This window comes from Monopterus albus, unplaced genomic scaffold, assembly GCF_001952655.1.
Source record: "Monopterus albus unplaced genomic scaffold, M_albus_1.0 scaffold93.1, whole genome shotgun sequence".
NCBI lineage: Eukaryota > Metazoa > Chordata > Actinopteri > Synbranchiformes > Synbranchidae > Monopterus > Monopterus albus.
In genome coordinates this window covers 833,407-844,735 of record NW_018127973.1, presented here as the reverse complement: position 1 = coordinate 844,735, position 11,329 = coordinate 833,407, and the positions used below count along the sequence as shown (strand labels likewise).

At 44.2% G+C, this 11,329-nt stretch overlaps 1 protein-coding gene across 1 annotated transcript in view; it reads left to right on the top strand.

Moving 5' to 3' along the window:
• Nucleotides 1-11,329, top strand: part of arid1aa (AT-rich interaction domain 1Aa) — a 16,490-nt gene that overhangs the window by 954 nt on the left and 4,207 nt on the right. Inside the window, 17 exon segments of the mRNA XM_020608427.1 lie at nt 2,087-2,305; nt 2,419-3,009; nt 3,128-3,223; nt 4,222-4,462; nt 6,015-6,104; nt 6,211-6,381; nt 7,448-7,757; nt 7,893-8,035; nt 8,126-8,211; nt 8,356-8,565; nt 8,667-8,871; nt 9,061-9,196; nt 9,302-9,471; nt 9,590-9,767; nt 9,871-9,996; nt 10,673-10,769; nt 10,984-11,329. The exon segment at nt 10,984-11,329 is cut by the window's right edge and continues 2 nt beyond it. Coding sequence (XP_020464083.1) covers nt 2,087-2,305; nt 2,419-3,009; nt 3,128-3,223; nt 4,222-4,462; nt 6,015-6,104; nt 6,211-6,381; nt 7,448-7,757; nt 7,893-8,035; nt 8,126-8,211; nt 8,356-8,565; nt 8,667-8,871; nt 9,061-9,196; nt 9,302-9,471; nt 9,590-9,767; nt 9,871-9,996; nt 10,673-10,769; nt 10,984-11,329 — 3,415 coding nt within the window.

Below are 11,329 nucleotides of genomic sequence, written 5' to 3'. Positions count from 1 at the left end.
GCCAGCCATTGTCTGATACTAGTTCGCAAACACTCTAAAATGGCTGCCTCTCCTGTCTGTTTTTTCCTTTATACCAGACCGTTAAATAATTGTTGTTTTAATGTGTTTATAAAGGTATGTAGCAATACAAGAGCGCCGCTTGAAGAATAAACAAGCTGTTGAACCACTGTGAGGACGTTCAGGGAGCCAAGAAGGCCCGACTTTGAAAAGGGGCGATAATAACTTAACGAAGAGCAGCGACTCGTTGTTCCTCCTATAGCTTTGTCACTCGCATTAGGCTGGCTGTTGAATTTACAGCGCCTTCTGTTATAAATGTATTTATACCATGTGGGTATAGATGGGGTAACGTGTTTTCACAACCATTAGTTCGTGATAGTTGCATATACACATGTTTGTATTGTTTTCTTGCTCGCTAAGCTATATTTTGTGGCTGCGACGGAGGTAATGTGCAGCGTGCTCTTTCAGTTTCTCACGGTTAGTTAAATGGCTTGAGTGTGTCCTGAAATTAACTGTAAGATGTCAGGAAATGATCTAAATTGATATACTGTGATCACATATTGATTAAACGAGTTTCCCTGCGCTGAAAAGCCACCGGGCTTCCCACGCGTGCTGCGTGTAAACACTCAGCTCTGCCATATGAGTGAGTGAGTGACTGCTGCCTGCAGACTGCAGTTTGCACTGGGATTTGAATTGTGGAGGTAAAATCCTGCTGTCAGAGCCAGGAGATAGTTGGTCTTGGGTTGACATGCTAGCTGAAATCTGATTGGCTCATCATCCGCTGCTCATGGCCATTTATAATTGCATGTGATGCAAGGCAACAGTTGCTGATAAGAACAGCATTAGCTCATTATGGGGTCACCAGAGGTATGACTGCTTCTCTCCTTTGCACAGCCCCACTGATCACTTTGGACAAAGCATGTACTTATGGAGCAACTGGGAGTTTTCTTAATTGTCTTGTTATTGATTTACACACCACCTTATTTGTTGTCCTTGATGTCCCCTAGATAAACAAATCATAGACTGTTAGATTCCTTATATTGTAACCTGTTGCACAGTATCAAAAGGCAAATGTAAGCTATGTCCATGAAGATATGTGTTTGTACCTCTGCTGTGTGGGGCATGCTACAGGAGTTTGACTGTGTGACTGTAAAGAATTCCCCCAATCTTCCCCCCTAAGCCAATCAGAAGGCGGTCCACCATCTCTCACCCTCCAAGGGAGTTTCCTCACTGTCTTATGCAGATTAGCCATGTGCTGCTCTTATTTATTTCACTTCATTATCTTGGATCTGCAAAATGCCACCTAAAAGCAGTTTGCATATAATTTGTAAAGAGCTTCTGTTAAGCTAAGGAGGTTCTTCCCTTCAAAGTACACACATGGGAACTCGCATGATGTAATGCATGGGTATTCTTTCAGTTTTCAAATAGATGTTGTTGTTAAAGTTATAAAATTCCTGACCTTTTATTAGTTTTGGCTGATGTGGGGGAATAATTGGATCTTATATGTAGGGTTCTAGCACAGCATAGCAGCACCTAGTTTTTACCTGAAGAATGTTTATACTAACTGCTGAGGTATAGACTGAGTATGCTCTTGTACATTTTTCACTCTTTGCGGCTGTTGTGAAAGTACTTCCTTCATTTCTGGTGTCATTCATCCAGAGCCAAACTCCCTTCTCTGGGGGGAAAAAAAAAAATCTGCTTGGACCAGTCTCAAAACAGGAGCACAGCTGGGATATGTTTAAGGTTGGGCAGACTGCCCTCCATTTGAAAGTAGATATATATAGCTCTGATGACTTCCCAAACTTTGGTCAAGTGAGGTGAAAAAAATCAGGGTAATGACCGTGGGAAATAAGAAGAAAAAAGCACAGTTTACTCCCTCAGCGAAGTTTGTTTTGACACTTTTAGTCTTTTGAAAGTTGCACACTGCAGCCAGGTATTTTTGGACTTTGAATGAAACACTCTAATGGCATAATTAAGTTATTATAAGAGTGAGGATGATTATATTAAATTTGTTGCACTTGCTGTTCAGACGTCTGCATTGTTTGGTTGCTGACCAAATTTTATTTTCTTGTGTTCTTACCGTGTCCAGCCACCTGGTCCCATGGACTCAATGGGTAAAATGAGAGGTCAGCCTTATGGAACAGGCAGTCCATACAGTCAGCAGTCACAGCAGGGTCCTCCTACAGGTTCACAACAGGGGCCAGGTTACCCTGGCCAGGGCTATGGCCCTCCAGGTCCACAGCGATACCCTGTGGGAATGCAAGGACGAACCCCTGGAGCTATGGGTGGCATGCCATATGGTCCACAGGTTTTTCATGATTTATCTTTTTCAGGAATAAGTCCTCAATGTTTTAATTTGATCAGTATTTGTGTTTTCTTCAGTTGTGTTTGAAGTCTTATATGTTTGTGTACTCTGTTTAGATGGGATCTTATGGACAGCAGGGACCAGCAGGCTATGGCTCTCAAGGCCAGGCTCCATATTACAGCCAGCCTGGCCAGGGTCCTCACCCAAGCCAGCAGCAAACCCCCTACTCTCAGCCCCCACCAGGACAACCGGGTGGCCAGACACCTTACCCAACGCAACCACATCCTCCGCTTACTTCTGTTCCTCACACCCAGGGTGGACCACCCTATCAGCAACCCCACATGCCCCCACAGTCCCAGGGGCCACTGCCAGGCCCAGCTCAAGGGCCCCCACAGTCTCAGCCACCTTATTCTCAATCCTCAGTCCCACAGTCTAGCCAGTCTCCCTACGTCCAACAACAGGGTCCTCCTAGTCAGGCTCCGCAGCAGCCAAGTTCACAGCCTCCCCCAGGATCACAGGGCCAGCCCTCTTACCCAGGATCCACACAGCCTCCCTCACAGCAACAGCAGGCACAGTCTCAGCCACCACAGCAGCCACAAGGACACAGCCAACATCCACAAGGCCAACCTGTAGTGTACCCACAGAACCCTCAGCAGCAGCAAGCACAGCAATCACCTTACCAGCGCTTTCCCCCTCAACAACAGCAGGTACTACCCTCAGCCTGGGATCATATTCATCCTACCTCATTATCTTCCTCTGTGTGTTGACATGAATGTATTTGTGCCTCAGGCAGTGCACTCAAGCATGTGTTCTGTTGTCTTTTAGGAGGTATCCCAGGACTCGTTTCAGTCCAACGCTCCTCCATCCACTCAGCCTAAATCTGGCCCAGAGGACAGTCAAGGCCGCCCCTCCAGCCTTCCGGTCAGTTACGCTTGTTATATCACTCCTGGAACATAAAAATGCTTTTTCACAGTGTGTTCTTGCTTTTCATCCTACTGTTGAGTGGGTTAGTTTCTATTTGTGTCTTGTATTTTTTATTATACAGGATATATTAATTTTTGTGCTTAGAAAAAAAAAATTACATTACAAGGCTCATTGCATGTAAAATATTCCTTTATGTAACTTGTATCCAGCATCCCTGGTAGGCTAGTGGTTAAGGCGCAGCGCTCTCACCGCTGCGGCTTGGGTTCGAGTCAAGAAGGGCATCCGGCGTAAAACACGTGCCAAATGTCAACATGCGAGTCGTCAGTGTGACGATTCGCTGTGGCGACCCCTAAACGGGAAAAGCTGAAAGTGACTTTCTTTATGTAACTTGTATCCAGTATTTATTCACGTTTTTAAAGCTTTCATTTACATCCCGTATTGTGACTTCTGTGATGCCCTTGCTGATTTTAGACTTTGTGTGCTGCTGCATGCTAGTTGTTGTTGAGAGACAGCTGTGTGGCTGATGAGCAGCGAAACATGCTGTGTAAATTGGAGACAAATACAGCACAGATTTTGTGTACTGAAATCACATGGCAAGGCTGCTGCTACATGCTGACTCAGCTCACATCCTACAAACCTTGGTAACCATGACAACCCCTGGCACTAATGCACACTCATTTTTTTTCTTTGAAAAAGATAAATAAGGACAGAGGCCTCTGGGTCTGTGTGTGTGTGTGTTATTTGTACTGTATGTGTGCCATTTGTATTAACATCAGAAGAGGAATTGTACCGTGCTAATACTACAGCCAGTATATAAAATAAACATCGCAATACTAATAATAGATATGATTCATCTGTTTTCAGTGGAAACAGTCTGTCGAAACTGAGCTGAATGAAAACGAGCTGAATCTTCTGAGGCCATGTCATTTTTTTTTTCTTTTTTGTTACACTGTGGTTGTTAACTCTATTTCTGCTTTTCCTGTTTGTGTTTTCAGGACCTGTCAGGGTCCATTGATGACCTTCCTACAGGTACAGAGGGTGCCCTGAGTCCTGGCGTGAGCACGTCAGGTGTGTCGAGCAGCCAGGGTGAGCAGAGTAACCCAGCTCAGTCGCCCTTTTCTCCTCACACATCTCCCCACCTGCCAGGCATCCGAGGGCCTTCCCCTTCTCCAGCTGGCTCCCCTGCCAGTGCCAGCACACCCCGCACTGGACCGCTGTCCCCTGCCAACATGCCAGGTGGGCTGATCTCTCACACGCTGAAATGAAACATACAGAAATAAAAATACAATACCAGTAAAAAGTTCAAATTGAAAGAGAAAGTGTGTCCAAACATTAGACTCTTAATGTATAATCGGTGTCAGAGCGGTGATATTCTTCATCTAGAAACTGTAAAGTCAAATGATGTTCCGTTGTTTCTTGAAATTTTTCTTTTAGTGTTTGGCAAATTACTTGTGCATTTGATGATGTCAGCTTTTCTGTGTTGATTTCTGCATTTCAAGAGAAAGTGTACATCGTAGCAACTTCAGTTCTGACAATTTCTTGCATTTCATCTGCATATTTAAGAATAACAAGAATAACACTATACTAGATTTAAAATTATCAAGCCGTCCCTGGTAGGCTAGTGGTTAAGGCGCAGCGCTGTCACCACTGCGGCCTGGGTTCGAGTCAGGAAGGGCATCCGGCATAAAACACGTGCCAAATGTCAACATGCGAGTCATCAGTGTGACGATTCGCTGTGGCGACCCCTAAATGGGAAAAGCCGAAAGTGACTTTCTTTCTTTATATTTAAAATGATCAAAGGCTTAAACCCTGATTTTTGTGATTTTAAAATTTAGTAGCATTAAAGTAAGACAAAACATGGTGACAGTGCCATTCTCTATTATTTTTCTAAAACATTGTGGCTATGGATCAGGAGGTAGAGCGGGTTGTTTCCTATTTGGAGGATTAGCAGTTTGATTCCTGGCCTATCCAGTCAACATGTCAAAGTGTCCTTGAGCAAGATACTGAACCCCCAGTTGCTCCTGGTGATAACACCGGTGTGTGAATGTGTGAGCATTTGTGAGTACGAATGGGTGAATGGCCAAGCAGTGTGAAAGCGCTTTGAGTGTGCTATAAAGCATAGAATAGCGCTATACAAGTATAAGACCATTTAAAACAATTGTTAGCAATAGCAGTCGTTAAAGCTAAAGAAACCCTGCAACCTTAGCCTGCTACATTTGGATTCCTCAGTCACCTCAGGGTCTTGCCTGCACTTTAAAATATTAAGTCCTTTTGGTTGGATATGGCTTGTTGCCCCGGTGGTTCCAGCACTGTTAAAGATGTTATTTATGGTTTAGAGAATGGTGGGAGGTTGCCAGCTCTGACCTGTTTGACAAAAGTCTGACTAACAACTAACACAAATGCTAACAGTACCATTTTTGTTACTTGCCCAGGTTTTCTTGGTGGTGCAAATGAATAAGTTTCTGAAATGCTATCTTGCAAAAGTTTGAAATTGCTCTTTTGTTAGACAGAAAAACATTTTAAAAGCCCCTGTTCAGTTTTTTTTTTGCCAAATGCATTTAAGTATAGAGTAATAATACTTGATGTCTTCTTGTCAAAGAGCTGGTGGGATACACACTTACCCTCTACTGATAAGCATTCTGGACTCGGATTTGTTGATGAAGAATGGAACTCTGCTATTGCCAGAATAACCTTGTTATGTACTTTAAATCCCCACCAGCTTACAACACGATACATACACTGTACCTTTTCTGAACTTATTCTAACTTAAGCTAACATTATTGTCCAGGGCCCCAGATGCCCCCCAGGCCAGCAAGTGTGCAGTCAGACGGGAGCCTACACCCTGCAATGAGCCAGTCTCCTATGGCCCAGGACAGAGGTATGCTTCAGTCTAGAAGCAAGGTGTCCACAGAGATGAACATGTCAGGAGTGTTTGCTGTAGCATCTGAGGCTGACCACCGTCTCCCTCCCTTGCTCTCGTTTAGGGTTTATGCAGAGAAACCCTCAGATGCCTCCTTTTGGCTCCCCTCAGTCAGCCTCTGCACTGTCACCGCGCCAGTCCTCTGGAGGACAGATGCATCCTGGTATGGGCCCATATCAGCAGAACAACTCCATGGGTGGCTATGGACAGCAGGGAGGACAATATGGCCCTCAAGGTGTGTACTTTGGACTGGTATTTGCCTTGAAGAGGAAAAATTGACTTTGTTTTGAAATTCTGTTATGATTCATAAACCCAGATTTAGTCTTTTTATTTAGTTAAAATCCTCACACATCATTCAGATTCATGCTAGAGTTCTTTCTAACTGTTCACCAGGGAATGTCAGTCAAATTTATCACCACCTAGCATTTCCTTCTAGTTGGAGGCTTTACCTTTAGAACCCTCACAACAGACAACCCCACAACTTTAACCACCCCAAAAAATCATGCATACTCTCACAGAACTGTAAGCAATTTACTCAAACAAACCCTCAGACCACCCAACTATCAATTTGAATCAAATGGGCAAATCCAAGAACACAATCTCCAACCACTAAGTACAAGAACAGGGATAATGAATAAACCTTTGTGGTACACTACTGTAGGCCTGCTGTACCTTTTGGCTACAGATTTTGATTTTGGTTATTTGCATCCCAATTTGATCTTTCTTGTTTGTTTTTTTGTCTGTGGCTGAGGGACACATTTTTCCATTTTTACTTTTATCTTGTCAAAGGATTTATTGAATGGCTTCTGGAGAAGGAATTTTTAGGACTGAAGTTTTGATATAGAAAGGTTTTCCACTTAATTTATCGATTTGTAAAGTTTTGCTTGTAGATATTTCCCATTAAGCAAATCTATGGAATATATCTCCCTGCCTCATAGGAATAACATGCTGTCGTTGGTCCCTCCCTCTGACTCTGTTGCAGCTATTTATAGCTGTGAAGCAGAGAGTCAGCTGACGTAGCAGAGCCTCCTGTCAGTAGAGCTGAGACTGTGACGAAGGCTTGTTGCTCAGGGTGCATAGCTCTCTTAACTAGCACACTGTGAGGAGAAGTCTGCCTCAAATAGCTCTTTAGGAAAAGACAGCTATAACTCCCCACTTTTAATGTTGAACACAGACATCTGGGGGTTGCAGTGATTGTGTGTGTGTGTGTGTGTGTGTGTTTTTCTTCTCTCAACCAGTTTCATGGCTACAGCAAAGTGATCGTTTTAATTGATTATTTCTTGCTTTAATATCACCCTTAGGTTATCCCCGACAGCCCGGCTATGGCAACATGACCAATGCAAACTACCCTGGGCCGGGGATGGGCCCAATGAACCCCATAGCAGGACAGGGTGGGGGGGTGCCATATGCTGGCATGCCTCCAGGAAGGATGCCTCCTAATCAAATGGGGGCACGTCCCTATGGCCCCAATATGGGCCCCAACATGCCTCCTAACATGGGCAACATGCCACCCCAGGTAGGCTCAGGAATGTGTCCTCCACCAAGCATGAACAGAAAACCCCAGGACCCTGCAGCCATGCAGCATCCTGCTGCCAACTCCATGCACAACAGGTTGGTTTATGATGGCCTTCATTTATTTCACACAAGGCTTCTCATTGACCACTCATGGGTTTAAATGTCAAATAATTGTACCGTGCATTGCCAATTTTGTGAATACTAGTTGCTCACGTTTTCTCCTCTGTCTAGGATGCCTGGTTACCCCAACATGTCTCCTGCCATGATGGGCTCTGGCCCACCCTATGGCCCTCCCATGAATAACATGCCTGGCATGATGAACGCTCAAGGTGGATCACAGTATCCTATGGGGCCAAACATGGCCAATAACTCAAGTAATAAGTTTTACAAAACTGACTGCACCTAGCTTTATACTCTTTGTAATGTGTCTCACAGCTGATGTAAATCCCTATCATTATGTCTAGGTATGGCCCCGAGTCCGGAGATGAACAATAAGATGAATAACAAAGTAGACGGGAGCGGAACACCCAAACCAGATTCCAAATCTAAGGTAATCTGTCTGCTGTATGTTTTAATAACAGTATTTCTGAAAGTTTTTGAAAGCAAGCATTCTCCCAGATGTCCTCTGTTCACACAACTGCAGCATTGACACTGGGTTTTAATATTGGCTTCTCATTTCTCTTGCACAAAACAGAAGTCCAACTCTTCCACTACAACCAGTGAAAAGATAACACGCCTGTATGAGTTAGGACCTGAGCCAGACAGGAAGATATGGGTGGACCGTTATTTGGCCTTCATTGAAGAGAAAGCCATGGGCATGAGCAGCCTGCCTGCTGTGGGACGTAAACCACTTGACCTCTTCCGTCTATATATATCTGTTAAAGAGATCGGAGGCATGACACAGGTAATATGATGTTTATAGGCAACAGTTAATTCCAAAATACATTTATGCTTTGTCCCCTGTTGTTTCTCGTTTCTATTTATATATTGTTGTGTGTCTCTTAGGTGAATAAGAATAAGAAATGGCGTGATCTGGCCACTGCCTTGAATGTGGGTACATCCAGCAGCGCTGCCAGTTCTCTGAAGAAACAGTACATTCAGTGTCTGTATGCCTTTGAGTGTAAAATTGAGCGTGGTGAGGACCCTCCTCCTGAGATTTTTTCAGACAACAAAAAGAATCAAGCTGCAAAGGTCCAGCCACCCTCTCCAGGTTAGACCTATACTCATATTTTCTTTTTCAAATGAACATGTATTTTTCAGCACAGTTTTAGTAACCCCACAAGTATCCTCCTTAAAGCCAGCAAAAGTACATAACACTTTGTTGAGTGTCATTAAAGTCATGTACCATATCTGTCTGCTCTTCTCTTCTTTCAAACTGAAGCGTCCCTCTGCTCCACAGCTGGGTCGGGATCGCTGCAGGGTCCTCAGACACCCCAGTCCACCAGCAGCTCCATGGCTGAGGGAGGAGACTTAAAACCTCCTACCCCAGCCTCTACCCCTCATACCCAGATGCCCCCCATGCCACCTGGGTCAAGGTGACTTATGTTTAAGATTTTACCAATTGATTTTTAGTTTCTAAAAGACAAAGCAGACAATTACTTTTAATTTCCCCTCCCCGCTCACCTCTGCTTCTCTCCTAGGAGCAGTGTTAACCTGCAGGACCCCTTCTCTGAGGGAAGTGACCCTGCTTTCCCCAGGAAGAACATGACACCCAACTCCGCTTATCAGTCTGGCATGAACACACCAGATATGCAAGGGCGCATGGGAACCTACGAACCCAACAAGGACCCCTTTGGTAACATGCGGAAAGGTGGGCACCCTAACTGGAAAGAGCGCCGTGGAGCATATTATCCTAAAAGCTAATCTACCTCAATTACTATTTCAGTAAATCACTTCTAAATCGGCTTTAATTCTGGATGTATTTCCAGTCGGGGAGCAGTTTCTGCCTGCTAGCCAGGGCCCTAGCAGTGGGATGGGTGACCAACAACAGCAGCAACCGTCACAACAACAGCAACCTCCATTCAACAGAGGACCACCCGGGGCCATGGGCACAATGCCAATGGGGCCTAGACAGCAGTATCCTTATGGACCAGGCTATGACAGGAGGTAAGAATAATTGAATGGAGGATTGCATTTCTGAATAGGAAGATGGGGTTTGGACTGTGGTACATGCTGTTGGTGCTCATCCATATGCTGTTTATGAACCCAGATCTGAGCAAGGAATGGGCCCAGAGAGCAACATGGGGTCCGGGGCTCCTCAGCCAAACCCAATGATGCCTGCCAACGCTGACACCGGGATGTATTCGCCAAATCGCTTCCCACCACAGCAACCACGGTCAGTTCACATAGCATTTATTGGCCAAGCTCTTTAGATAAAAAGTGTTAAGGGAGACTGATGATCATTCTTCATATTAAAAAAACGTTTTTGTGAGACCTAATGTAGGAATGTGGATTTCATAATTACTCAGGCTTGAAATGTATGAAAGTTCTTTGGTGTTGTTACAAGACTATTGCATAATACAACCTATTTCATCTGGTTGCACTATCTCACATAATTTTATAATAAAATCATAGTTAATATTTTGACACATTTGTCTCATCAACATTTACTCAAGTTTTTTTTAAACTTCACACCCCTTGTTTGGTCATACGGATGTGGTGATATAAGCACAGACAAAGTTGCACTGATTGAAATGTACTTTGAATTTGTAATGTGTGAATCCCATTTAAACTGTGAGGGATTTAGATCCATCATTTTCCTTTATAATTGATAAACATTTTGTGGAGGGTGCTACAGTAATAAATCATATTGATACAAGCCTGTCAAGTAAAATTGGGATTTACTATAATGTAATTGAAGAAACCCTTTGCAGAAATCTTATTGTGATTGTAAATGTATCAATATATGCTATATAATACAGCTGTGACTGTGCGGGGCTTGTGTTAAGTGAGGTAGTGAGCGGGGTGTGTAATATTTTCATGGTCAAACTGACTAGATACAATGTTTGCAGGCATGATTCCTATGGTAATCAGTATCCTGGACAGGCAACGCCCCCTGCTGGCTCCTACCCAAATCAGCAGCCTGGAATGTACCCACAACAACAACAGGTAAAAAATGAGTCATCTGCACTATACTAACTCATACTATACGCCAACAAAAACAATGTGTTTGCTTTTTGCTGTTTTCATATTTTTTTCTTTTTGATGGAGATGCTATTATAGTAGGGTTTTTAAAGTAAGAAGTAGTTTTATAAACCCATTTGTACAATATTGCTACTGAAATTGGGTGGAATAATTGTCTTTGTACCTTGTTTATGTATAGAGTTATAAGCGTCCTGTGGAAGGGGGTTATCCTCCCTCAAAACGTCATGAAACAGAGTACAGTGGGCCTTTCCCTGGTGGACAGCAGCAGCAGCAACAACAAGGAGGCGCCTCTGCACCCTCTTCAGGACAGCAGGAGTCGTACAATCAGTACAGTGGGACTGGGCCCTATCCCGGCTCTGAGCGTCGTCCACCTGGCCCAGGCAGTCAGTTCCCCTTCCCCTTTGGTCGTGAGCGGATGCAGGGAGCAACAGGGCCCAACACTCAGCCCAGCATACCCCCTCAGATGATGCAGCCAGGCACTGAAGGTCCTCAAGGGAGTATGTGGCAAGGCCCACGTGACATGA